The sequence below is a fragment of the Coffea arabica genome, chromosome 2c, assembly GCF_036785885.1.
Source record: "Coffea arabica cultivar ET-39 chromosome 2c, Coffea Arabica ET-39 HiFi, whole genome shotgun sequence".
Classification (NCBI taxonomy): domain Eukaryota; kingdom Viridiplantae; phylum Streptophyta; class Magnoliopsida; order Gentianales; family Rubiaceae; genus Coffea; species Coffea arabica.
Genome location: NC_092312.1, coordinates 23,110,689 through 23,138,345, shown reverse-complemented (window position 1 = coordinate 23,138,345; position 27,657 = coordinate 23,110,689). Strand labels below are relative to the sequence as shown.

General features: G+C 34.7%; 1 protein-coding gene across 3 annotated transcripts; it reads left to right on the top strand.

The window, feature by feature from the left end:
• Positions 1-1,844: 1,844 nt before the first annotated feature.
• LOC113726880 (glycine--tRNA ligase, chloroplastic/mitochondrial 2) lies at positions 1,845-26,408 on the top strand. Of its 3 annotated transcripts, none has more exons than XM_027250793.2 (36): positions 1,845-2,299; positions 3,907-3,957; positions 4,465-4,532; positions 5,230-5,311; positions 5,429-5,492; positions 5,857-5,912; positions 6,182-6,259; positions 6,425-6,499; positions 6,575-6,645; positions 8,738-8,854; positions 8,956-9,057; positions 9,374-9,500; positions 9,735-9,818; positions 10,121-10,207; positions 12,076-12,177; positions 12,664-12,727; positions 13,014-13,069; positions 13,779-13,850; positions 14,735-14,817; positions 15,562-15,610; positions 15,736-15,798; positions 15,908-15,997; positions 16,084-16,170; positions 16,793-16,864; positions 16,974-17,032; positions 17,245-17,338; positions 17,807-18,025; positions 18,874-18,968; positions 19,198-19,288; positions 19,362-19,466; positions 19,647-19,685; positions 21,190-21,279; positions 22,205-22,306; positions 23,959-24,040; positions 24,232-24,317; positions 26,038-26,408. In XM_027250793.2, exons 1-36 carry the CDS (start codon positions 1,994-1,996, stop codon positions 26,134-26,136), a joined length of 3,267 nt encoding a protein of 1,088 aa, XP_027106594.2. In that variant the 5' UTR covers positions 1,845-1,993; the 3' UTR covers positions 26,137-26,408. The 3 variants fall into 3 exon arrangements, with proteins under 3 accessions (XP_027106594.2, XP_027106595.2, XP_071931470.1); XM_072075369.1 differs by lacking the exon at positions 1,845-2,299 and adding an exon at positions 3,187-3,210; XM_027250794.2 differs by lacking the exon at positions 10,121-10,207.
• Positions 26,409-27,657: the final 1,249 nt, after the last annotated feature.

Below are 27,657 nucleotides of genomic sequence, written 5' to 3'. Positions count from 1 at the left end.
CAGCATCAGGATTGGATCACAATGCACACGGACAAGCAGATCCACTATTTTTGTTCTCATGTTGTGAGCATTGCATATTATCGATCTTTTAAATGAGCCAAATGATCAAGTCCAAATCTGCAAGTATCCAGAGAACTAAAAATGGAAATGTAGGGTGGATTGGAGAAAATATAGACATGTAAACCTTCAACTGTTTTCAGCCTCGAGCAACCTAAGCCACACTGCAGAAAACTGGCTAGCCTTCATTGCTGCTTCGATTTTTTCTGATAGACAATAGAATGGGCATCCATGCACGAAAAGAAAGAGCTGCTCTGCCTGTTTTGCTATTCAGTCAGACTAATTGTACCCATCTGGAGAATTTTTATTGAAACCAAACATGTGTCCAATTTTATATTTTAGGGATAATTTCAGAAACCTCCCATGAGGTTTCTAACTATTTCACTAGCCTCCCTCAGGGTTTCAAAAATTACACTAATCTCCGTTGAGGTTGATTTTCTTGTAACATTTAGATCCAATCAATAATTAAAAAGTGATATTGGGAGAGAAAAGATGATGATTCCATCATTACCTTTGATCTACTATATTATTTAGTTAATTTAATACAAAACCCATACATTAAAAAAAACTAAAATTTGCTTTTTATCATTAGGGATTTAATCATTTGTGGCATCAAAAAATAGTATATCATTTTATATATTTCACTTAATGTAAGATCAAAATTGCACTTTTCAATTACGAAATCTATTGCAGATTTGTCAAACAAGAACAATAACAAACAACCAATACAACATGTAACCAAAATATTATAAAAAGCGAGCTTTAATATTGTAAAAATTTTAGTAACTAATCTTAATACGTTGATGAGAATATTTACGATATTAAAATTTGTTCTTTGTCCTATTTTGGTTGCAAATTTTTTGATTATTTATTGTTGATCGTATTTGGTAATTGGCATATAACTAAAAAAGGTAATTTAAATCTTATATTAAGTGAAAAATATGAAAAAATATACTATTTTTTGATGATATGTGTGATTTGATTTCTAATGGCAAACAGCAAATTTTAGTGTTTTTCTTAATGTATGGGTTAGTATTAAATTAATTAAATAATGTAGCAGATGAGGTGAATGATGGAAATCATGGAATTATATCATCTTTTCTCTTCTAATATCACTATTTAATTATTGATTGAGTCTAAATATTACAAGATAATTAATTTCAATGGAGGTTAGTGTAATTTTGAGATCTAGAGGGAAGCTAGTGAAATAATCAGAAATCTTAGGGAAAATTTATGAAATTATCTCTATATTTTAAGGTGTGCTCTTTGTAGTTAATGTATGGTTTTCTCGAACAAGCTGTCAAGAAATTTGTTTACAAAATAAAAAAAAACTTCTTATAATAATGTTATGTTGTATCAAATTTGGATAAAAACAAAAAAAATATGATATGACACATCATAGTAAAAAAAAAAATTGTAACACATAATGTGAGTGAGAGCCTTAACAACTAAATAGAAATAAATAAACAACACATAATATGAGTGAGAACCTTTGTTATAATATTTATTTTCACCTTTTTACCTCCGATCATCTAGACATGTTAAAAAACCTAAGCAACTTTGCAATGGGGAATTTCATACATAAAAGTGACTTTTCAATTTTTTTTATTTAAACTTAGATCCATATAAGTATTTATGCAGCTCTTAATTTTAAATTCAATTAACATGATATATATGCAATTACCACTAAAAAAAGAGCATGAATTAGACCAAAGTAGATATTCACCAGAATCCGAAGGGTTAAATTGAAAAGAACATCTAGAGGCTCCTTTTGACTGCAACGCCCCTCTTCTGTCGACATATCTCAAGATGAACCCGAAAATCCTTCCAGCCCCTTACCCTGCGGACCCTGCTGCCAGACCCCTTCATCTCCCCCACTTCCCTCTCCCACCTCATCCTTTCAAGTTCGGTTACAGTTTCCCATAGAAAGGCAAGCATGGCTGTTCTGGCACTGCCCCTGGTAACCTGCATTCTCAAAGCCCATCGCAAACCTCACCTCTCTTTTCTTCTTACCAGAGCAAGCCCAAGTCGTTTTTTCACTAGCATCAGGCAGCAGCAGCAGCAGCAGCAGTTCCTTTTCTTCAAGAGAACCATAGCTTCTTCTTCTGCGGCGTTAAGCAGCACCAATTCTTCTTCCGTGTCTCAAGATTCCCCATCAACAGAACCTCCGAACGATTCACAAAACCATCCCAAGAAATCATCATCTGTTCCCAATTTTCAACAAGCCATTCAGCGCCTTCAGGTCAGCTTTACTTATTCTAACTAACAATGCCCATTATGATTCAGCATTTTCTTAATTGCAGTTTTATTTTCATTCTTTTGAATTTTAGGCAACTGGGATAGGAGGAGAAAGTTAAATCTTTTTTCCTTTCTTTGATCTTCTTATTTGCCGGTATTTTGCTGCATTGGGTTTTGGATTTTCAGGACAAAGGGGATAGGAGGGGAAATTTCTACTGTTTCATGCTTGCTTGATTTTTGCAGTAGTAGTGGAGGTTCAAGAAAAATGGGATAAAAGGAGAAATCGTGGTACTTTCGCATTTCTTCTCCTAAGAACAACCGGCATTCTAAAACCCCACAACCTTACCTTAGCTTCCTCCTGTGTACTGTTCGTTAGCTACTTCTTTTTAGTATCATTCTTTTAAAGCTCTAGAATAGTTCAGAATTTTCAAGAAACTAGGATCGAAGGATAAAGTCATCTTTTTTGCTCGTTTTTTATTTTTCAGTGTTTCAAATTTTCTTATTTTGATTCTTTTAAGAAAAGGCAGAGAATTTGATGGAAGAAAAAGTGCATTGGATTATATTCATTGCGATCTCTCGTTAATTATTTTGAAATCTGTCTTTTCTTTGACGGGATTCCAAGGAAGAAAGCTGGAAAATTTTCAGTCATTGAGAAATCTTTGATTATGGATTTATAATTGTTTATCTTTGGGTCTATGGTATTCTGAAGTCTGTTAATTAATTTTTTTGGGTTATTTTTGGTTTTTTTTTTCCTGATTCTGTATGAAGAGCAGTATGGATCAGCTAGAAGAGAGACTTTAATATTGCTGACCCAGGGTTGAGTAGCAGAAGCTTTCTTGGCGGGTTTCAAGTGGTTGCTTTATTATTTTTTATTATGTTTCTCTACTTAAAGCTCCAAGTTGATGAGCTTTACACGTAAGCCACAAGAGTTGAATGTGAATGCACACTTGATAGTTGAATGTAAAATGCTATGCGTTATCTGATTTGATTATGTTAATGGTCAGTTCCTATGGTTGCTAAATGTAGACATAAAGATCAGAACAATGAGAGACACATTAGGATGATCAACATAAGCTGCTGCTATGACTGACTAGTCAAATTTTGTCCCCTACCAGATTCAGCTTATTGTGAGCTTGCAACCAAAAAAGCTTAAACTATCAAATGGATATTAGTGGCATTTTCCCTAAGATGGTACTTGATTATCACTTATGCTTTCTAAATATAAAGCCTGAAATGGAGATCACAGGTAGATGATTCTGGTAGGGTTTCTGATGAATGGAAACAGATAAATTTTGGTTGTTGACACACTTAATGCTTTAAATAGGAATAGAGTCCTTTTTAATTTATGAGTTTAATATAAGGGATGAGGACATAAGGGACCTGTTTATATTTCAAGTAATATATTGGAATTGGTAATTACACCCATCAATAGAACAATAATCATTCTTGAAAATGGATCTGGTGTCTGTTTATGTTTACTAGGTGAAAGTTTTTTTTTTTAATATTGAATATCTGATTTTGGTTTAGCATTTGCAGTGATGTAGTTGTTTGATTCCTCCTCTTTTTAGATCATTCATTTTTCTGGGTCCTCTTTTCTGTATACTCTTGCAGGAATACTGGGCTTCAGTTGGATGTGCTGTAATGCAATGCAGTAACACTGAGGTGACTATTTCAAATTTTCCGGGTTATTTAGCTTCTTCAACTTTTCTCAACTGTGAAAGTTTCTATCTTTTGATTCTTTTTGGAGTGGTTGTTAAATCTGTCTTTTGTTTGGGTCGCTTTAATGGGTTTCAAATGCGATGGTCAGAGTTACCTGGCAGTTAATGTTGGGTTGGGCATTATTTAGAATTACATTAGCGCAATAGTTGCCCGTATTTTTATCCACCTCAACTCCACTATTGTTAAATGACACAATACCCCCTTTTGGCTGATTCTTCTTGGCATTCCTGACTACCATTTTACCGTAAGCAGCCAGCAAAAGTGCATTCTTGAATGTTATATATGTTAAACATACATTTTGCTTCTGTTGTAGATTTCTGAAAATGGGGATATAATTTTTGGTTTGGCACTTGAGAAGGGTGGTGTGGCAATGGGGAATGGGGCAAGTGATGTTCTTGTATAGCTCCTTGATTGGCACTTATCTTATTTATTTTTGGATGTATTGAGCAGGTTGGAGCTGGGACTATGAATCCTCTGACATTTCTAAGGGTTTTGGGTCCTGAACCATGGAATGTTGCGTAAGTGATCTTGTCTATTTTAGAAGTGAAAAGAGAAGCATGAGTTCATGATATCATGTTCTATGTACAAATGTTGGTTATTTCTGAGGAATGTGATTGACCTGCTTACACAATTGCTAATGAATCTGGAATTTTAACCCATCAAAGGTATAATCTAACACATAAGATGCAGATGTTCTGCCTTGCCATTTAGAGGCTCTTTTATCAAGTTAAGCAAATTGCATGCTTCTTCCAGTCTTTGCTCTGGGCTCTGATTATAAGTCATTTTTTGCATATTATGCATTTAGAGATAATTTCTTGGGCAAAGTGCCAGAAACTCATCTAATCAGAAGAAAGGCAAAAGCTAGGACTTTGAACTATCTTTATCTGATATAAAATTCAAGACTAAGCAGTTGGGGTTTTTGAGATTCAGGCTAGAGAGACTTCGAGCCACAAAATGTTGCATGATTGACACGTTCACTCCTGGACTCAAAAATATGCTACTACCTTGATTTAAATTGAATCAGATTGGCTCGTGTGATTGTGCTCCTTCGGATGTACTTGTTTTTAACTTCTCTCTTAAACCTGAAATTGGATTGTCTGGAAATCTTTGCATGTTTTTCTACCTTTAAGCCTTTAATGTTGTCTATGATACAAATCTGTTGCTACCTTTTCGGTTTGTTCTTCTGAGTACTGATGTTGTAGTTTCTGATGGAAGGTATATGGAACCTAGCATCCGGCCTGATGATAGTCGTTATGGTGAAAACCCAAATAGACTTCAACGCCATACTCAATTTCAGGCTAGTTGCATTTACCTTACTAGATTAATATTGGATATGAGTTGGTTGCTTATACAAATTGCATGTTGTGGATTTCTTTCGGTTGACTCTGTAGTTTTTGGTTTTACTTGATATCAGGTTATACTGAAGCCTGATCCTGGGAATTCACAGGACCTGTTTATACGGAGCTTGTCTGCCTTAGGTTGTGATGTTAGTTGCAGTCATCATCATATTTCATGCTGATTCTTTGTGTACTTACCATTCCGGACATTTCTGGGTCTCTTTTGTTTCTTATGCTTGTCATGAAGATGTCCTATCATTTGCAGTCAAAATTTTTAATTCCTTGTTTGGGTCATGTAAGATACTTGTATGAAATTGGATTCTGCATGTCACTTGTATACCTAGTGGGTAATATCGAAAGTGGAGAATGAAAAAGTTATGTTTTACTTTTCCTCTGCATTCAATAAATCTGCATCATACCTTGAACTTTCATGTACCATATACATTCTTGATGCTTCCTCAAATTCCCTAATTTGATTACTGCTTTGCTATTTTACACTCGGCAGGTATTGATGTTAATCAACATGATATTCGTTTTGTTGAGGACAACTGGGAGAGCCCGGTAGGTCTAATTCTTTCCAGTTTATTGGCCGTGATTTGATGCACATGTATATTAACTTCATATAAGTGCAGTTGTGCTTATTGCTGTTTGAGTGAATTTTTTTTGATTTTTTAAACTTTGTATCTCGTTTTGGATTCCCTGACTTTGGTGGGACTGCATTTTGTTGGTCCTCACCGGAAGTGGCTCATGATGGATATAACATCATACTTGATTTTGCCTTAACCATGGACTTTAGCTAACATATCTGCCTTATGTTGCACTACAATTAGGTGCTTGGCGCATGGGGATTGGGATGGGAAATTTGGATGGATGGGATGGAGATCACACAATTCACTTACTTCCAGCAGGTTCTTTTTCTTACTTATGTCGGGCAAGAGAGAATCAGTCGGTATTTTGATAACAATTTTCTATGCTTAATCACTAATAAGCTTCAAACAGTTATTCCATGTCTTATATCCGGCTTGACTGATAAGAATCCACTCTGTCCTTTGTTGTTTTTGCTGTGCTTCTAGGCTGGAAGTCTTCAGTTGATGCCCACATCTGTTGAGATAACATATGGTCTTGAACGCATCCTTATGTTACTTCAGGTCACACTTATGCCATACCTTATGTTTTATTATTCCCTTTCAAAATTTTATTGTATGTTTGCTATCTGTTTGCAGGGAGTTGATCATTTCAAGAAGATTCAGTATGCAGATGGGATCACATATGGAGAGCTTTTTTCAGAAAATGAGTAAATGCTACTTGACATAATTAAGTCTTCTAACAAGTAGTGCTAGAAAATCTGTGTAATATCAACTTTAATTTGTATTTTTTGAGTTTTAAATTGAAAGGGCACACTAACTGCAGAGGATGTAGAAGGTAGGAAGAAAAGAAGTTAAAAGTTAGCTTTGATTTTAATTTAGGTCAAGTATTCTTGTGAAACATTTTGAATTTTTAGTGGAGAAAGAAATCTATGTGATGTCTGTGATAGAATGTGCTATCAAATACATGCTTAATCCATTTTCTTTATTGAGATTTTTCACATCATTTTGAATTGATTCTTGGACTTTGGCATGTTCACCTCTTGGGCTTTTGTTTTCTAGACTCATAGCTTGAATTCAATGTGTAGTGTACGATGATATGTTTATGATAAATATTTTGGTATATAATTACATTTTAGGGCCTTTACTTTAGAATTCTCACTTTCTCTTGTTTTTATATAGAAGATGTTAACTTGGAATGGGGCTCGTACATGATAATGCAAATACATGTTATCATAACAAAATAACAGGGTGTTGCTGTCATCATGCTACTTATGTCAATGTCAATATAAATCCAGTATCTAGAGTGTCTAACTAGTTTGGCGCATAAAGCAATGAAGAAGGTTTTTGCTGGGGATGAGATAAATATTACGTGACTTCCATAGTGGCAAGTATTCAATGCAGAATGGATAGATGGAATGCTGGAAAATTATTATATCTAACATAAAAGGTCACTATTACTTTGTGTTAGGATTATTAACTTTGTAAGGAAGTATGGGTTATTCTTTTAGAAGTTTTTAGTTGGGGTGTATTAGTCTTCTGTGGATACTACATACTCCCTGTAGGTTTGCTCTTTATTAGAGCTTATTTAAACCCTCAAATTTGCCTATGTTGGTCATCATGATATTAATCGTATTTTGTGGCTGTGGAATATATGGCTTTATATTCTAGTATTTTGTTCCTAATTAATTGAAAGTGTTGTGTTATTTTTAAGGCACAAAATGCTGTTACGCCTTTCGGACTGCTTTAGTCCTTCGCTATTCCTTTCGACTGATTAGCTTCAGCTGTGCTATTTTGACATACACAGAATATGCTGGAAACCAACTTAACCTCTAGGACCTCTTAGCATTCTATTCATTTTAGGCCTCAATTGGGTAGTAAGCCTTTTAGTTCTGCCAGCTGGTTAAATTATTGCAGAGTGCTTTGCTTTATGTAACTTTAGCAACAGGGTTTAAAATGATCTTGGTACATCATGGAACAAGTTTGATCCAAAATTCTTGAACCAAATTGATAGTTTATTACTTCTAGCTGTCATGAATTTTCTGGCATTTGAAGCAATTGACTGTAATATGTATGCTTAAAATGTTTAACTTTTCTTTATAATGGAATTTATGGTCGAAGAAGCATCTAGAAACATATTAACTTGATCAGAAATTTCACAAGGCTTGTAGGTGGGAGTTTCTGTTGGTTTTTGGGATAATTGGGCTGACTGCTTTCTGTATAAATTAGCCTTGAGTACCATATAGAGGGATATGGAAGATCAAAGCAGAGAATATTGATGTGAGATCTAAAAAAGAATAAACTATTGGCTGTGCGTGAAGTTTCTATATGGTATTGGTCAAGGAAGCTCTTTGAATGGTTGCATGAAATTGTTAGCAGTTTCTAACTTTGCAATTAATTTATGCTCTCTTCCAAGTATAATATTTAACAAAGAAAGGAGAGTAGAAGCCATAAAAAGTTAGATGGTAATCACCTTTAATTTGTTTAGCTTTGGGTTCTTTTAATCCATTGGACCATATATCAGGAAATTGACTGATATTATCTTTAGGTATCTTAACTATGCTTCATGAATTACAACCTTTTGAAGCTCCAAATTTCTAAAAAACTTGTATCCAAAATTTTTCCTTTGCGCATTATGGTTGTGATCCAAGTATGTGCTATTTAGTGCTTTTATGTGTCAGAATATGTTGTCTATTTTCTTTATGTTGAGGAGATTACCTTCCTTAACCCTAATTTGCATCCTATTCAGTCTTGACTTTCATAAGAAATAACAAAGCTGACGACCACTGAATTCTGCTTTAGGAAGGAAATGAGCGCCTATTATTTAGAGCATGCCAGTGTTGATCATATTCAAAAGCACTTTGACTTTTTTGAAGCAGAAGCACATTCTCTGCTTGACTTGGGCCTTGCAATACCTGCGTAGGTTTTCATTTTTTGCAATTTTCTTTTCTTAAGTAAATGGAAATGTGTTATTTATATTGAATTCTCGCTGTGATTAACATCTGCTCATGACATGCTAGGTATGATCAGCTGTTGAAGACATCTCACGCTTTTAACATTTTGGACTCTAGAGGTTTTGTAGGGGTTACAGAACGTGCTCGTTATTTCGGTCGGATGCGCAGGTGAGAGTTGAATTCTTGGGCTCTGCTGATAAAGGACATGTGCAAGCTTTGACTATTGCACTATCTAGTTTGTTGTATGGTATTCATCAAATAAATGTTGTCTCTTGTAATTATATGCTTGATCTTTGAGTGCAAGTGTTAGACATGTAAATCTCCTGCCCTCGCTTCTGAAAGATCCGTTTTGTATTGGTGTTTCTGCTTTCTGCTGGTTATAATTTTTCTTTATTGTTGACTAGACTGAAAATGTTACCTCTAAATTGGACTCTGCTAATTTGGGGAATTTCGTGCTCAACGTTTGTCTTGGCTTGTCTTCCAGTTTAGCTCGTCAATGTGCACAACTCTGGTTAAAAACTAGGGAGTCTCTTGGCCACCCTTTGGGTGTCATTTCTCAATCTGGTAATTCCACCATTCTGAGGGAAGTCATGGAGGAAGCAATCATGAAGGTTTGTGTTTCAGATGCTATGTGTAATTTCTGCTCTTTTTGTCACATTTTACATCAGATCTGTGTTTGTCCTTGTTTCTGTTACTCTTCTGTAATTTTAACTGTGGATTAATGTTCACATCTTAGTTTATGATTGGTGCTGAAACTCTTTGAGTTTTGCAGGGAACTTATGGTTTAGCCTCTAATGCAGTTCACTCTCATTGGTTGCTTCTCTTATGTTTTTTGTGTCAGCCAGGTTCCTGCAAAGCCACGGACTTTTGTTCTTGAAATTGGAACAGAAGAATTACCACCACATGATGTTGTCGATGTGTGCAAGCAAGTAAATATGCTTTGCTTTATTATAGTAGATTTAGAGTTTTAGTTTCTGATTAGTACATATCTCTCTGTTGCAATGTTGTTTGCTGTCTTTAACCTTCTCATTTTTTCCCCTAGTGTCTATCTTGTTTTAAGATTATTCTGAATGAAGTGGCTTTCTATTGACCTCTTTTTCTTTTTCCATTTTTCCATATAAAAGTTCATGTTTAACTTGCCTAATGGGAAAAAAATTTACACCTGGAGAATGTCAAATGTCTTCTTAGTGAATTCTTCAAATGCTATGTTTATGGAGTCTTTTCATTGCAGCTCCAAGATCTCGTAGTGCAATTACTGGAAAAACAGAGGCTAAGACATGGGGAAGTGAAAATGTATGGGACACCCCGTCGACTAGTGGTATGTTCTCAACATGATTTATGATTTCCATTTAACTCGGAGCTTTTCAGGTCTTGATGTTGTCATGCCACACTGGATTAAAATTGTCCTTCATTTTGTTCCACTACTCCCTTCTACCAATTCTGCAAACCCTTGGGGGGGGGGGAGAAATAGAAAGGGGAAAAGGTTCAAAAGGTGACTGGCGAAAAATAAGAAGCAGCAGCTGGGAATGACAGCTAAGGTGTCATGTCAAAAAAGTATGCTAGGTTTATGTGATATCAGTCGGTTTCGGGTAATAAATTGGAAGTTTAATAGGCATGAAGTCTCTCTCATGTCCGATTGAACAAGTGCTATTGCCGTTTTTTTCTTATGATTTGCGCTTTATGTTGTATTTTTCCCAAAATGCTTCCATCCATATCGAGTTGATCAAGACTTGTGAGTTTTTCTGTTGCCTTTTCATTAATGTTTCCTTACGGGAAGCTGAACAAAGAAAGGCATGAGAGAAAAGTATTTCCTGAAACTGCTCATAGGTGTGAATATGGAAACCTAAGAGATCTATGTGGAGCTGTAATCGTTGCATGATTCTATGTGGAGCTGTGATCGTTGCATGATTTTGTGTTACTATGTTAAAAATGTATTTCTAACCTTTTCAGTTGCGTGAAAGTTTCCCCATGCTTTCCCTTACCATTTGTGTTTGTCTTTTTCTTTTTGGCTTTCCATAAACTCTTATCTTTTTGACTGGTCTTTTCTGGATGAGATGCGCTTGATGAATAATAAGCCTGAGGATCTTTTAGAAGGGACAATACTTCTTGTGTTCGCATGGTTCATGTTGTATTGAAATGACGTGCCATGCTTTCAATTTGGGAAGGCTGTAGATGCTGGTAGGCTTTGCCTTAAGAATCTTTTGCTTGATGATGGTAGAAAATTGTTCTATGACCATTTTCATAAGCTATAAAGCTAATAAATTTGTTTGAGCGTTTCCAGGATTTTTAATTTGTGCAATCTTTAGGAAATTGTTATTTTTAGGGTATGAGTAAGGTTAAATATGTGTGAGTGTTGATTCATATTGCTTCATGTTTGGTCATCATAGCTTAATGTTGACTAGAGTTGATTCACTTGTTGAAAAGCAATGTGTTAGTTTGTTATGAAACGTATAACACCTTTATTTATGACTCTATTAACTTTTTGTAGCAAATGGGTTGTTATGAAAGATAATTGTGGTGGTGTTAGATATGTTACTATAATACAATCAAGCACTGTTTAGAACAGATCAGACATCACTACTGCTAACAAAGTTGGCTGTATTTTGTCTTTTTCTTGTACTAGGCTGGTCTGAAACACAGTTTTGGAAGAGATTAGTGGTATATCATCACATAATAGTTGCAAGAAAAATAAGTGCTGCACTATCTTTGTGCTAGAGCTGTTTTATTTCTGAGCCAATAGGTCCTATGTGCCAGTTAGAAGAATCTTTAATGCCGTAGCACTCCTTGTAATCATTTTGCAGTGCTAAGCTTCCCACATTAGATGAGCTTTCTCCAGTCTTAGAGATAAATTGGTGGCACCGATTTTTCGGCCACCAAGTACCTCTTTCCTATTTGAATCTTGGTTTCAGATGAGGACAAGCAAGGATAGGGATGCTTTTGATGACCAGAAAATGAAGATTTATATTATTTCTAACTACTATTGTATTTTGAGAGTGTTTTTTCGTATCCCTCTCTTCTAAACTTCTCTAGCCTATTCTTTGCTGACTCGAGGTTAAACCTTCTGATTACTTTCCTGCGTACATAGTTTCTTATATATCCATCTTACATGTTCTGGTTTAACTTGTTCCTTGACAATGTATATTTGCTTATCATATCTTTGAGCTGTATAGATATTGCAATTTGCAGGTGCATGTTGAGAACCTATGGGCTAAGCAAGTTGAGAACGAGGTGGAGGTTCGAGGACCTCCAGTTTCCAAAGCATTTGACCAGCAAGGAAATCCTACAAAGGTCTTACCTCCTTTAGGTTTACACTGTCTTTCTTAGAAGATCAATAACTTTCTGAAGAAGGTGACAGTAAAAGCTTTTAAATGCTTCTATCTGAGATAATGATTTGTCTAGTATCTGAAACCGACTGGGTTCAGTTAAAGAGCAGTATTAGGTTGGTTCATGCCCTTGATAGCTTCTGAAAGTGAATCTTGCCCATGCCAATCTTGTTGCTGTCTCTGATCATGTATTTTATTAGCTTTTGGCATAAAGTAGACCATGTGGTTGAGCATATTGTTGGCGTGAGGGTGCCTGGGATTTTGTTTATCCTTCTCTTTTGGGTTTCTTCATTGGAGTTTTGTATTGGATAGATGTAATGTTTATTGAGTAAATTTTTAAAAATGTTCCCAGTCTCTAGTTTGGTGTTAAATTCCTTGTGATGAATTCTGTATCTTCTAATCAGTTGTTACTTTGATAAAAAATGGTTATTGACCTCTTTTTCCTTTTCAGGCCGCCGAAGGATTTTGTCGCCGAAACTCTGTACCTTTGGATAGTATGTATAGACGAGTTGAAGGTATGCTAGTGCAGATGCTTGTTTTGATGATGCTTTTTGCTGTTTTCAGTGTTCATGTTAGCTTAGCAAGGTAACCATAAATTGGAGGTTGAAATTTTGTTGTACGCAGAGATGAAAAGACCTTGTTCAGCTGTTTCTGTTTTGGCATATTCTTAAGATGCTTGAATTTGGTGTCAAAATTTACTGCATAAAATCCAAACTTGTATAGACTCATTTGTGAGCATGATTTCTTCCTAAAGAAAAAAGGCTTAGGATATTAATGCATTATTTCTGGTTATCACTGCAGGAAAAACAGAATATGTTTTTGTTCGTGTAATTGAGACTGCAAAACCTGCTTTGGAGGTACATCATTAAGTTTTTCTGCTTCATAAATTCTAGCATTAACCACTGTGGGGTCTATTCACCCAAAAATAAAAAAGATAATTAAAGAAACTTTTGCTGTTTTTCTTTCTCATTCATTTCTAGTGTTACCATTTTGACATGAGAAATGCACATTTATATTTCAAGTAGAAAAGTTTTTTTTTTTTTTTAAATTTTTTTCTGCAAGCATGAGACTCAACTGAGGTGCTATTCTTAATTTGATTGCTTTTTACTTTTTTAAAAAAATGGCATGGATCATGTGGGAAAAAAAAGGCAAGAACCAACATCAAGTTATCCTAAGTTTCCAACATAATGCAAATGACTTTTCCCATTACATCTTATCGTGTAATTTTTGTGCTCATGATATTTATCATTCTCCAGCATTTTATCCTATAAAGAGAAGGTAATATGCGAAACAGAGTATAAAGTCTTTGCATGTCTGGTATCAGTCTACCAATGGATAGCATGTGCCAATATTCTGATGCTTATTGCTGTAGCACTGTTATTTATGCTTCAGTAACACAGGCTGATCAGGGTTTGTTTTATTTTTCTCTTGGTTGCTTCTGGATATTGTTCTTCAGGTGTTATTCATGTATGTTCTTCAATGATAATTATGATTTTACATCATTTGAAGTTTCTACTTTGTCAATTGCTCATCTTCTAGGCCCTATGTTGATGATTATCTTTACAGGTTCTATCAGAAGAGTTACCAGGGATGATTGCAAAAATATCATTTTCAAAGTCAATGAGATGGAACTCTGAGGTGTGTGCTAGTGTTACCAGATCTCTTTAATATCATATACCTAATTAATCTTCTTTTGGTTTTTTCATTTTGAAAAGCCTTTTTAACTTTGGATTAAATTCTTGAGCGAGTTTCAATCATGTTCAGTGACTACGATAGAATTTGTTGTGGAGCTGTATTTGTGTTGGGTCATAGACAGATGAAACTGGAGCAAATGACCAATGCAGGTTCAAAGTAAATGAGCTGAAGCTAGTAAATTGGTTTTATGACCGTTAGGCTTGATATACTAGTCAACTTGTCATCCTGCTTTCTGATGTCCTAAGATCAATATCTCATTTCCTTATTCCTCTGGGTCAAGCTCACAATTCGTCCTTCAATTAAGAAAAAAAAATGTTCATGCCTCAGAGCCTTATTGGGCGGATCTTAAGTTTATGGTGTAAACAGCGTAACATAATTGTGGTTGATTATGGACTTGTTTATTCAGGATTAATTAACTCATGTCCATATAGGTTTTCAGCAAGTTCCTTTTATGCAATCCTGGTGTTGATTTTTGTGCTTCCTATGCTGTTTTCAATTAATTAGTCAGTTCTTTGTCCATGCATCTCTGCTCCTAAAAGGTAGTTTTGTCTGGTGAGCTGATTTTTATTCATTTTTATTTTTACTTTTAATTTTTTTGGGGGGATGGGTGCTTTTAGGAATATATGCCAAATTGTGTAAAGAAAGAAAGCTAGATCATGTCTTACCTGATTGGATTCAAAAAACTTTTGACATTTTAGAATCACTTTGGAGGGAAAAAGGGTTAATCATGTCCTACCTGATTTGATTTACCTGTTTGACTTTGTTACAGTCTACTTGTCCTTGTACTCAAAATCTGATTACAATTTTTGCTGTTCTGTTGTGCAAAGATTATGTTCAGCAGACCTATCCGCTGGATTTTGGCTCTTCATGGAGACAGTATCGTTCCTTTTAGTTATGCTGGTGTTCTAAGGTGAGGTTTCATATCTTTCCTCGTGTATTTTCGCAGAGGGTTTTCTTGACTTTTGTTTTATGGAGTATATGATATATTTCCTGATGTTGTAAATGTTGAGATTACGAAAACATGGTGCAATAGTGATGTTCTCATGGGATGGGGATGGTAGGGGTTTAAAATTGTTTAATGTGTCTTCCTCCTAGTCAGGGGAGGCCATAAATACCTACCCGTCACTGATCACACAATATTAGAAGTCTGCATTGGCTTTGCCTTTTACTTCAGTTGTGGACTTGCTGTGCTGTGGTTTATGCTAGAAACATAGTGCCTGGCTCTGCATAAACCTTGAAGGTCATTGCTTATCTTGAGCATAGTACACAGAAAACAAGTTTCAATTTAGATCGTGATGCCTTTACCAAGGCCTGTAGTTATGATTGTCAGCCTCATAACTTTGGACCTTGGATGAACTGTTAGTCATAGCTGGGCAATTGCTTTCTGATATGAACAATGAAACGGAGGAGAACTTGAAAATAGTTTTGTTCATAAACCCTCTAGCCCCTGTTGGCCTTGGAGGAAGGCATGCTGCAGATACTTCTTGATAGTTCTGCTGCATCTGATTTATTTTATTTCATTATTTTAGTATTATTTTTTTAGTGTATACATGCCTTTTAACTTGTATTTTTCTTTGATTCAAAATCTTATTTTTTTGACTTGTATTTGAGTCCATTTGATGCTAATGCTCTTGTTTATCTACTTTTTTCATAGTGGAAATTTTTCTCATGGTCTTAGAAACACTGCATCAGCTACCGTAGAGGTATTTGCATGATGCTTTTTTCCCTGTTAAATTGCCAAAATGAAGATTCATTTTTTCAATACAGGGAAAGCTGATGAGTTGTTTCTTTTGTTGCCTAAATGGTATATATCCTTGTATGCATTTAGGTAGAGAATGCAGAGAATTATGCTAAATTGATGCAGCACAGTGGAATTACTGTTGATATTGAGGTGATTCTGTCTCTGAATATTCCACTGTTTAAGTGCGTGCTATTAATTACGAACTACGACAAGGGAAAAGAACATTACTGAGTTATTATTTTTTCCATTTTTTTGGCAGCAAAGGAAGAAGATTATTATAGAAAAGTCTAATGCTCTGGCAGCAAGTGTCAATGGCTGTGTCGTTATGCAGAATGATTTACTAGATGAGGTAAAAAAGGATGAGATGTCTTACTTCTTTATCCATTTTCATAAGCATGAGTAACATCTAGGTGTATTTCCATCCCCGGTCGTTAGGTTGTGAATCTTGTTGAAGCACCTGTTCCAGTACTTGGGGAATTTAAAGATAGCTTTTTAAAGCTTCCGAAGGAACTATTGATAATGGTATGCATTTCTTTGCACAAGAACAACTTTCACTTTGACTGTTCTAATTGACTAAGGAATAGATGTAGTATTTTGTGCATGCATAGACAGATGGTGGGGAGTGGTAGCCACTGCCATTCCTTAGAATCAAAAATTTTGGTTTGAAATTGTTAAAGATTTTGCACTGTTCCTTTTTAAGAACTATCTAGATGAGTATAACTTGCACCTTCTTTTGCCTGGATCCCATCTTCCTCAACACAGTAGAATAAAACAATGTGAGTTGGAACTTTCTCTTGGCTGCAGGATGAAGATTGTTGGTTAATCAAAAGAATATGGTAAATTTACAAATTTGTTGTAATTGTATGAATTTGGGATGCTCCTTATGCGGCTGATACAAAATTTGTTGTTTTTGATTTCCATGAAGAAGCTATTCCCCCTATATGCTGGTGCCCCTACACCAAAAAAAAAAAAGGAAAAGCAAATGTATTTAGAAACAAAAGTATAAAAATATGTCTATAGTGTATAATGTTCTAGAAGTAATGACCTTCTTACCAGGGGGATGTTCAATTCATCTGTTGTTTCTTTCTTGGCCTTGCGGTAGGGGTATTTTGTTATCACTGGCTGATTTTCTTAAATCATTCAGGTCATGCAGAAGCACCAAAAATACTTTGCAATAACTGATGAGAATGGGGAAATGTTACCATACTTCATAAATGTGAGATATTCAAACCTTCCTACCTGCTATGGTTTTTAGGTATTAAATATTCTCGAAACTGAAAGGATTTAGTTTTCAGTTAATCATATGCTACTGGATTCTATTGCAGGTTGCTAACGGAGCAATTGATGATGTTGTGGTAAGGAAAGGAAATGAAGCTGTTTTAAGGTTGGTATTCACCTTAGTTCTGCTGCTGTCATGTTGACATTTGTTATTACAATCTAAATGGACTATTTGTTTGGCTATAATAGTGTATCTTATGTTGACATTTGTTATTACAATCTAAATGGACTATTTGATTGGCTATAATAGTGTATCTTACGTTTTTATTTTCCTTTTTATATTTCAAAACTGAACTAAGTTAAGTATGCAATTTGCAGAGCTCGTTACGAAGATGCAAAGTTTTTCTATGAGATGGATACAAGTAAAAGATTTTCTGAATTCCGAAGTCAACTTAAAGGCATTCTTTTTCATGTAAGTTTCACTCTGTGTCTATGATGTTCTTGTTTTTGTTCTTTTTATTTTATTTCTTTCTGATTTTTTGGGGGGGGGGGGGTAGACTACCATGGAGGAGAATGGTGTAGTCATTTGCTTTCTTAGTTGTACAATGAAAGTGTGCTTATCTACTCTGTCATCAAATAGTATTGTAGCCAAACTTTTAGTTCAAAATCTTCACTATGTAGAGCTGAATGTAGTAACTAAAATTTATGGAATTGTTATTTTTTGTTTTTATAGTTTTCGGAAGGAATGAACTTGATTGTGATCTTCCTAGCGTATTGTGTTGTGTAAAATGGTGATGGCCACTATTAATCAAGTTCTTTGGTGCTAATCCTCAAAGATACTTAGTTTACAGAAAGGACTGATGGGCTTAGTATCATCGCTTCGTGTATAATCTTTTTTAAGCTGTGCACTTTTTTCCTTATTATTGATGTAAATAATCAGGAAAAGCTGGGGACAATGCTAGACAAGGTGAATCGTATCCAACATACAGCTGCCAAAGTAGGCTTGTTTCTTGGAGTAAGTAAAGAAGTGCTCCAAGTTATTCAAGAGGCTGCATCATTGGCTATGTCAGATCTTGCCACAGCAGTTGTTATGGAGTTTACTGGTCTTTCAGGCACTATGGCTCATCATTATGCTCTTAGAGATGGCTATTCAAAGGAGGTTCGTGAAATTATCTATATTTGGTTTCAGATGGTTTTCTTTTTGCTTGTGTTTCTTGCCATTGAATGATTTTAGCTTTGGACAGAATGACATTTGTCTTAATTTTGCTGATAGTTAATCTATTTTAATTCTTTTGTGTTCCATTTTTAAATGCACGGTTGATGGAATTTGTGAGTGTGGTTAATCTTCTTTGAAACTCTTTCCTTATTGATAGGTGGCTTGGTGTAGCATCATTTTTTTTTTCAAGTCTTCAGTTACTTTTGAGACACATAAATTATAATGAATTGTTTGCCATTATATGTATGGATTTATTAAGACTTAGACAAGCCATCCGTTTTGCAACTCAATGCAGTTGTTTATATTCTGAAAGCTTGCACAAAGAGACTTTCTCACTGCAGCAACAATTAATTTGTCCTGAATGTGTACTACATTTAGCACTAGAGTTGTATCTACATTCGCTTTTAATTTTTGAAGTGATCATTCACTCAAATGAAGGATGGCTCTTAGGAAGCACTTCTGGTATGAAATAATGCTGAGATCATGTTTCACTATTCCAAACATGATACGCTACTGCCTCTTTTAGCAAAATGAGATTATATTTCACTATTCCAAACATGATATGCTACTGCCTCTTTTAGCACTTTCATTTTGCTGATTAGGCATAAATAGGATGAATTTGGTTTAACAAGAGGACATAATGGATTTCAGAAGATTCTTTTTTTTTTTTCACTTTAATGTCTTGTGGCTCTTGTTGATTATGGTCACTCTTGGTTAAATCACTTTTTGTTTGCTGTAGTATTTTCCTCTTTGTGGCATTGAGAATTGTCTTCGTCTTTGTATTATAACAGATAGCAGAGGCAGTGTTTGAGATTACACTACCGCGATTTTCAGGAGATAAACTGCCTAAAACTGATGCTGGGACTGTACTGGCTATTGCTGACAGGTTAACCCACAAGTAGCTCCTTTGATATTTATAGCTATTCCAATTTTTTATTTTTATTTTTCGAGAAATCATGCTTAGACTTCAATATTATCTTCTGTGGTTAATGTGCTATTTACATGTGCCACTTTTAAAACAACAGGATGTTCAACTTTAGGAATATAAAAACCCAAAAGCAAATATTTTTTCTGTTATAATTGTAAGCTCCATTGTATCTTGCCATATCCTGCAGGCTGGATAGCCTTGTTGGCTTGTTTGCTGCTGGTTGTCAGCCAAGTTCCAGTAATGATCCATTTGGTTTGCGGAGAATCTCTTATGGTCTTGTATGTCTAAGAATCTCAATGAACTTTGGATTTTCCTGTAGCATATAGTTTATGTCATGTTTGTTTGGTATAGGTGCAACTATTGGTTGAAAACAACAAAAATCTGGATTTAAGTCATTCTTTAGAACTTGCAGCTGCAGTTCAACCCATAAAAGTAGATAGCAGCACAATTGATGAGGTAAGTCAATGTCATCATATTCAAAGCAAATGAATGAGGCTTCTGTCAAGGTTACAGGAGCCATTTAAAAATCCTTACTTTTATGCTGACTAGAATTGTTTTCTCCAGCTATACCGTCATACTTATATTTGTGATTTGAAGCATAAGTTCCTCCTGTTAATCATTTTCTTTTAATTTTAGGTGCATCACTTTGTAAACCGAAGGCTGGAACAATTCCTGGTATGTAAATTTCTTACTTTTAAGCAATGGTTGTGTTTGCAAATTTTTCTATTTATCTCCTTGTTTTTCTCATACTGAATTGACCGAATAACGTTGCATGCTTTTCACCTGTAAGTTTTTTAGGCTTTCTTAAGTCATGTGAAGTCTATAAGGACTGCTAATAATGCTGCAAAAGTTTGCAACCTTCATATGTCACTGAATTATATCTTCGATGTGATTTGACATTGTGGCCACGAAAGTATCTAGAAAAAGTGATTCTTGAAATGCATGAGACTGTCTCACTAGTCTTAGAAATATGTTGATAAATTTCCAAAGGTGGTTCTCTGAAACAGCTTTTCAGCTTAAGATAAGTTGAAAATCAAAGTAAAAAGGAAATGAAAGCGCTTCAAAACAAATTATAGATCAGAAATACATAATGGACTTATTTTAAGCAAGTTAGGATATCTACCCTGATTCATGAAGCAGAGAGGAATGTCAAGCTTTGAGCTGGTGAATAGGAAGCTTGAGTGGCGTACTCGGGCTTTTCTATTGATTTCTATAGCCATTTCAAGTGGTGCCCATCTAAAGTTCTTTCCCATCTTACTAGCTATATGTGTCCAAAATTCAAGTTCTCCTTTGTCGTTTTTGTAAACGCATCTTGGGATTAAAGAGAAATGATTCACTGGTTTTGGCGCCTGAGAGTTTGAATACCTAGTTTGAAGATCTCTTGGATGAAGAATGGTTCAGTAGAAGATGGATGGTCTTTATTCTATCCTTCTACACATTAGGCAGCTGTCGAGGTAGCAGCTTCCCAACCTACATCAATATCCTTTTCCTGGAGTCACTAGATTTTCCTGCTTTCAAACTGTAAAATTAAGACTTTCGAGGGAGGTATCATTTGCAGTTCCTCGATTCTATCCACTTCACTTTCTGCAAATTGTGTCTTCCAACTTAGATAGGCCCTTTCTTTCTACTGTTTTCTTGCTTGTGCAGTAATTGATGTCAAATTTAAAGAGCAAAAAAGCTTGTTTCAGGCCTCTCTTCTTCGACAGTTGGGTAATCCTTTTCAAACACTCAGGTTACTAGGTTATCATGTATTTAAGCCAGGATGTGCTCCGTCAAATTTTTGTCTAAATATTGCAATCTACGAAGTTAGTTACATGTAGGAGAAAAGTTTTTAGTCTGTTACCAATGAATCATTTCTTTAACACTTGTACTTTTAAATCTGCTGCTGATGCTTTCCTCCTAACAGCATTATGATCAAGTAACATGCTAAAATACAACTCAATTGCTCATTTTCTTTCGTCATTGCTTGGCTTTTCTTAGTTTTGCAACTGTCTTGAAGTTCTTGCTTGTAAAGTTCAGTTGACAACCAGTCCAGGTTGCGAGCTGGTTGTTTCTCTTTCTTGCTGTGAATGCAGTGATTTGTGAGCTAGTATTCTGAATTTGCTCTGCAGTCTGAGGCTTTTCATAAATTAAATATTGGCTGGAGATTTGATCCATAATTATTGTGGTCTTATAACAGGTGGACCACGGAGTTAGTCCAGAGGTGGTTCGGTCAATTTTGGCAGAGCAGGGAAATTTGCCTTGCCTTGCTGCCAAGTCTTCACATAAAGTAAGTATTTGATGGTCATCTACATGAATGACTCTGAATATGTTTTGTGGAAATAGATAATTCTATTAAATTATTAACTTGCTAATCACCTATCACCAAATAGCAGCGCTAATTAGATGTTTTATCTTTTAGGTTGTGCCTTTCTTCTTCTTTATTAATTACCTTATAAAAAACAGATGCTTCAATTGCATTTCTTTCTTGGTTTCATCCCGGTAACGGATAAGAGTCATGCTTGCATTCTCATGTTGTTAAAACTTTAATCAAGTCCTTTATCAAGTCTTGTAATCAAAAACTGCTTAAAACTTTAATCAAGTCCTTATATCGCCTTTTCATTCTCATGTTGTTGCATGTTTAGCTGCTTTGTCTGCTTGGTGATTGTTAATTTGTCACTATGTCCAATATTCTATGTACTCCCTTCTGATCTGATTTTTCATTTTTGTCACTATGTCCAATATATATCAGTATATCCTGTGTACTCCCTCCTGATCTTATTTTCGTTTTTGTCCACCCACGGTTGTCTTGTAATAAAGCTTGAATTCTTTCTGCTCCAAAATTGATCATCATGCAAGTCTTGAAATATTCTACTCTTCACATCACAATTACATGCTGTGTGTTTTGTTGTGGGAACTTTCTGCTCTTTCTCATGTCCCACTCCTACAGTAATGCCAATGGGGTTGCTAGTCCTAATTCTTCATTTCTAATGCGATTGATTACTGATTAAGGTTGTATCAAGAGAGAGAAACACAAAACACGGCCACATAGAACAAAACTAATAAACAAAACAAACAAAGGTTTTTTACTCGTGGTGAAGTTTGAGGAGAGTGAGGGTGCCTTTTGCCATTTGATAACACAAATGGTTCCTCTGGTTGTCCTTTTCCTTTGCCCACTTTCAAACAATATGGTATCATTGATTTATTACTTTTAGATGGAAACCTTGTCAAGGGGTGAGTCTCTGTCGAAGGTTGTTGAGGCATATTCTCGTCCAACAAGAATTGTTCGTGGAAAGGATATAAATGCTTATCTGGAGGTACCTTTCATTCTTATTATGTAAATTATTCTATATTTGCTTTCTTCAGAGTATTCTCTATGCTAGGTTTATGTCAAGCCCTCTTTTTCCTTTTTGGCATATTTTCTTTTGAACTATTTGATGCTTTGAATGTCACTATATGTTGATGTTCTTGAATTGATCAGCAAACATTAGATTACAAAGAAATATAGCCAATAAGCAACTTGAGGAGCATGAGTTTTTGTAAAAGGTGAACTGAGTTTTTGCTGTTGTATCATTGGATCTTGTCTGTTTATGGAGCAGGGCTCTAAACTTTGGAATGTTGAATGTGGTGAGGACGATATGTTAGATTGATGTTTTTAATTTGTTTTACGTCATGTTATCATTAGGTCAGCTATTTTACTACTGTAACTAGATCTTGTGGCTTTTGTGAATCTTCGGTTGGTATTTTTGTAGTTGTTGGAAGAACTTGACTTATAATTCCTTAAAATAGGATAATTCCTTCCCATTTAATCCCATCTCCAAATAAAGTGAACCTAACCTGTCATGGACAGATGCAATAAAATAAATAAAAAGATGTACCATATTAGATACAACTAGAGGTGTCAAAATGGGTGACTTGGACGGGCTTGGGTTGGGTAAAATGGGTAATGGATATAAGTGAGTCAACCCATTTATACCCATTTAATTAGATGGGTATAAATGGGTAAGTCAAAAAATGAATTGGGTAACTCAATTACCCATTTATAACCCATTTATTTTAATTTTTTGTAAACTCATTTAAATTCATTTTTGCAAACTAAGTTATCAATTTATACTGCTTTTTGTACCCATTATTAATTTTAAATATTTACTTATAATGTTCAATAAGTCTAATTACCAATTTTTTTTTCATTTATACTCTATGTTGCAAAATTACATATTATTTAATAATTGAATAATAAGAATAAAAAAATTTGAACTAAGTACTATAAAAGTTAATATAAAAATTTAATCCAAAAATTTTGAACCCTTAACATTTTTTCCATATATAAATTTAAAATTTTATTTTAGAAAGATAACAAGAGGCTAAAACTTATCATAAATTGGTAATGCTAAAAATGAGCAAGTTAACAAACTAAGATAAAATAAAATAATAAGATAAAATCAACAAATAATAATAATAATGAAACAAAAATAGTTAACATTATGACAAAATAAAAAATTTGAAAAAAAAAATGGGTGGGTAAGAGAAGAGAATTGGGAGAAGAGAATTCTAGATGGATTAATTGGGTTTGATGGGTTACCCAATAATAGCCATTTATTAAATGAGCATTATTGGGTAACCCATTTATATCCATCTACAAAAATTTAAGATACCCATACCCATCTATTCATGGGCGGATATGGGTAAATTTAGTTAAGTGGGTTGGTTTGCCACCTGTAGATACAACATGGACGCAAATTTAACCTGCTCATCTCAGAGTTGATATTTGTGATCATGACATAGGATTCTCTTTCATCCATGCCAAATCAGAAATCACGATAGTGAAATTGGGACAGAGGAAGCATCTAACTAATCAATTGCTTTGATTGTTTGCTAAACTTGTACCGAACAGCATATAATCTGTTGATATCTATCAGTGCACATTTAATGCTATTACATCTATTCTCATACCTTTTTCTCCTTCTAGGTGGATGAAACAGCATTTGAAACAAATGAAGAAAGAGCTTTGTGGAGCACTTACTTGTCATTGAGAAACAACATCCATCCCGGTATGCTTTTCATTTCCACTAACTGATCCGCTTCGAGTTGCATCTCATCTATTCAAGCAACTTATTCCGTTGACTTTGAGGAAAATTGGTTCGAGTAAATAATCACCTTAGTTTTGTTTGTTTAGTACTGACTTATTCTTGGCAACAGTTGCAACCTAACTTTTCTATCCATGTTTTTGTCTATTGTATAGGTATGGAAGTGGATGATTTTGTTGAAACATCTCACAAACTATTACAGCCACTGGAAGATTTCTTCAATAATGTGTTTGTGATGGTGGTACGTTGTATTTGGTTTTCCTTACTGCTTAATAGAAGTACATTTATATCTGCTATGTCTATTGCTGAATTTTTCTTATTAAGCATCATGATATTGCTTATGTTTATGCATGGCCGAACCTTACTTGTGCTCAAGTGGATGTAGTTCTTGATTTATAGGTTACAGCATGACGAATTACTTTGTAAGATGGTCTCTTGGAATTTGACAGCCTGCTTGCCTTTGTTGTTTAGTCTGTTACTTAAGAGCAAAGTAGTACATATGTTGTGACACTATATTTTTATCTTAGAATTTCATCTTGATAAAACATCTTTTGACTCAAGTTCTTGAGCGTCTTTCAAGTTTGTTATGGATAGTTTCACCATTATGTTCTTTGAATATCATAAACATGGCTACCTCTCTATTGATATTTCAGAATTTAAGAGTGGTAAGGCCTTTTTAATAACTCTATTTGCTGGTCTAATGATTTTGTAGATGGCTTATAATACATGTGTATCTCTATATGTTCAGTCACATTTGGTTCACCGATTGGGTTACATTGGATTAATTGCACCGGGCTTAAGGATTCAGAGATTCAAAGTCTGGGCACAGCAGATATACTTTAGAAAGTTTCCTATTCTGCCATGTAGATGAACAAGTTGAAGAGTTATACCAATAGCTTTAAAATTCATGAAGAAAATATTTGAGGGAAGAAAGAAAGCTCAATCAAGAAACTCAAACATGGATATCTATTTAACGGGGCTGAGGAGTTGGTTTTTGCACTGGAAAATCACACTTCTTCTTCATTATTATTATTATTATTATTATTATTTACAAGACTTGTTTTCTAGTGGAAGTGCTACTAAAATCTGTAGCCTTTTTGCTCCCCTGGCACTTGCTTTATTTTCCTTGGTAACATAATTATGAACTGGAAACAGTGCATTTCCAGCAAAGAAGTGGTTTGCCAATTCTTGCCATCTTCTTAGCATACTTTAGGGATGGCGGAAGACCTGTTTCATTTCCTTGAATCTGCAACTTTGCTTGCTTTTGAGAAAACATCATTTGTCAGAAAATTCAACTAAACAAATCTGTCCTTTTGGGTCTGCACTTATTATCTTGGAAAATGTACTGATTATTTATTTATTTATAATTATATTTTATTTTTTTAATGTATCTGGCTCTTTCCAGTCATCTATCTTTCCCTGTGTCTACCATTCCTTGTCCTTCGGATCCATTGTCACCAACTTTTATTCTTGTTTTGCAAGTTGCTCTGCTTACTGTTGCAACCGAATTACTAGGAATGAAAAAGTGGGCAAGAGTGCTTGTCTATAGTGAAACCTAATGGTCTATCAATTTGTTTAAAAAGTTCAATGTCCGTGAGTGACAAACTCATCCACCAGGATTTTACTATTGGAACCAAATTGCTTTCGCACATAAAGGTTGCCTTTGTGACTTGAGATGCTTGGAGTAATGTTCTATGCTTTGCACTCACAATTAAAAAAGATGACTTGAGGACTTTTTACTTCCATCTTCATACAAGTTGTCCAAACAAAATCGATGGTGCGTTGCTGCAGATCAGAGAAATAACATTTTAGTATGTCGAGTATCTTTATCATTTTTCAACCATGCCCTTTTTTCTGCCTGCTGGTTGCTATGGTATTGGATTTCACAACTGTAATATATCCATTTCTTTAGCATTATTCTCTTAATTATGTACACCATGTTCACTCCATTTATGCTGCAGGAAGATGAGAGGATCAGAAAGAACAGGCTTGCACTACTACAAAAGATTGCTGAGCTTCCGAAAGGGATAGCTGACCTCTCAGTTTTGCCAGGATTTTGAGACTTTGTTTTGCTTTGATGTATACAAAATTAGGAACCGTAGTCATACTTTTAAGAGGCAAAAGGCAGATGATGAGAATATTGGATAGAAATGCTGCAGTAATACAATTTTTTCCCCTCAGAAGGCGTTATTGTTAGATTGAGATATTGGAAACAGAAAGTATATGTGATTTGGTACGCATTTTGTAAATATCCCACCTGATACCATTTTACTGATACAAGCTGAATCCCAATTGAAAAGATAGGATGGATGAACTGTCTTCATTGTTTCTAGACTGCTGTAAACATCTACTGTGGTTGTTCAAGCGCATGATCTTGAAATAATTGTGTGTGTGTGTGTGTGTGTGTTTCTTTTTCCCTCACATTGTCAATCATTTTTTTAATTGCATGACTAGCGCTAACTTGAGGAAAATGGTACTCTCTTACCAAAGTTACGGGCCGGGCTGTGTGGTTCAACTGGTCAATCCGATGAACCGACAATTGAACCGAGTTGGGTCTTTAATTGGATGGTTTAAGCAATAAATTCGTTGACAAGTCAACAAATCGACAGTTCAACCGATCAATTAGATGAACTAGCTAGTGTTGTGAGGAACCTAGGTTTAGCATGTTTTTATGGGAAAAATTTTGATAAGATGTTGGAGTGATGCATTCAACACAAGACCTCATGTGTGCAAGCAAAGTGCAATCACTATTGAACCAATAGCTTATCTATTGGTTGTTAGTCCTTCCCATATTATATATATTAGATTTTTATTCTTATTTTATTTCTTAAAAAAATATTTGGAATCTTCCAATAAAATTTTACCCAAACTCTATTAGTTATGAAATAGATTTCAAAAAAACATATTACACAATTCATTTTAAAGGCAGATATCATTCCTATTAACCTTTTGCATTTAAAATTCGTAAATAAACTAGATAATGACATTATATATAGATAAAATTTTATACTTGAAACTTGGTGGATTACTAATTAAATTTAGTTTTTGTTGATTTTTATAAGAATTAATGATTTTATAATGAATTAGAGTAACAGAACATTTACTATGACATAGTTTATTATGGTTTAAACCATATCAAAAATTATGAGACATAATATTTAAGTATATTTAGTAATTCATTGGTTCAACTACTCATCTACTAGTTCAACCAGCAACTCGTTGACCAATCTCCTTCATCGGATTCCTCCCCAAGCCAAATTTAATAACTACGAGTTTTTTGCCCACGCAAGTCGTTGGGAATACTACGTAATGGATTGTGTTTTATTTGGAATATTTTTACTATAGCACTTTTTGTGATGTGATGTGTGTGAGATAAAAAGGTAATTGGGAAGATAAAAAGGTGTATTGGAAATTGTAATGATGATGTAAGCAGATAAAATTTGGGAAATAAAACACAATCCAAACAATAGTTTGCAAATTGTATATTTATCCTAAAAAAAAATATTTAAAAAGTTTCCGTATACTCAATCCAAGGTGTATTATTTTTTGCTGGGTCCAAAGGTCCACAACTTTAAATATTG

Excerpts from the sequence above, each read along its gene's own strand:
- LOC113726880 (XM_027250793.2), top strand. The coding sequence starts at position 1,994 with ATGGCTGTTCTGGCACTGCCCCTGGTAACCTGCATTCTCAAAGCCCAT. Across the intron at positions 6,500-6,574 it reads GCATCCTTATGTTACTTCAG|GGAGTTGATCATTTCAAGAA; the intron begins GTCACACTTATG and ends ATCTGTTTGCAG. Across the intron at positions 13,851-14,734 it reads CAATGAGATGGAACTCTGAG|ATTATGTTCAGCAGACCTAT; the intron begins GTGTGTGCTAGT and ends TGTTGTGCAAAG.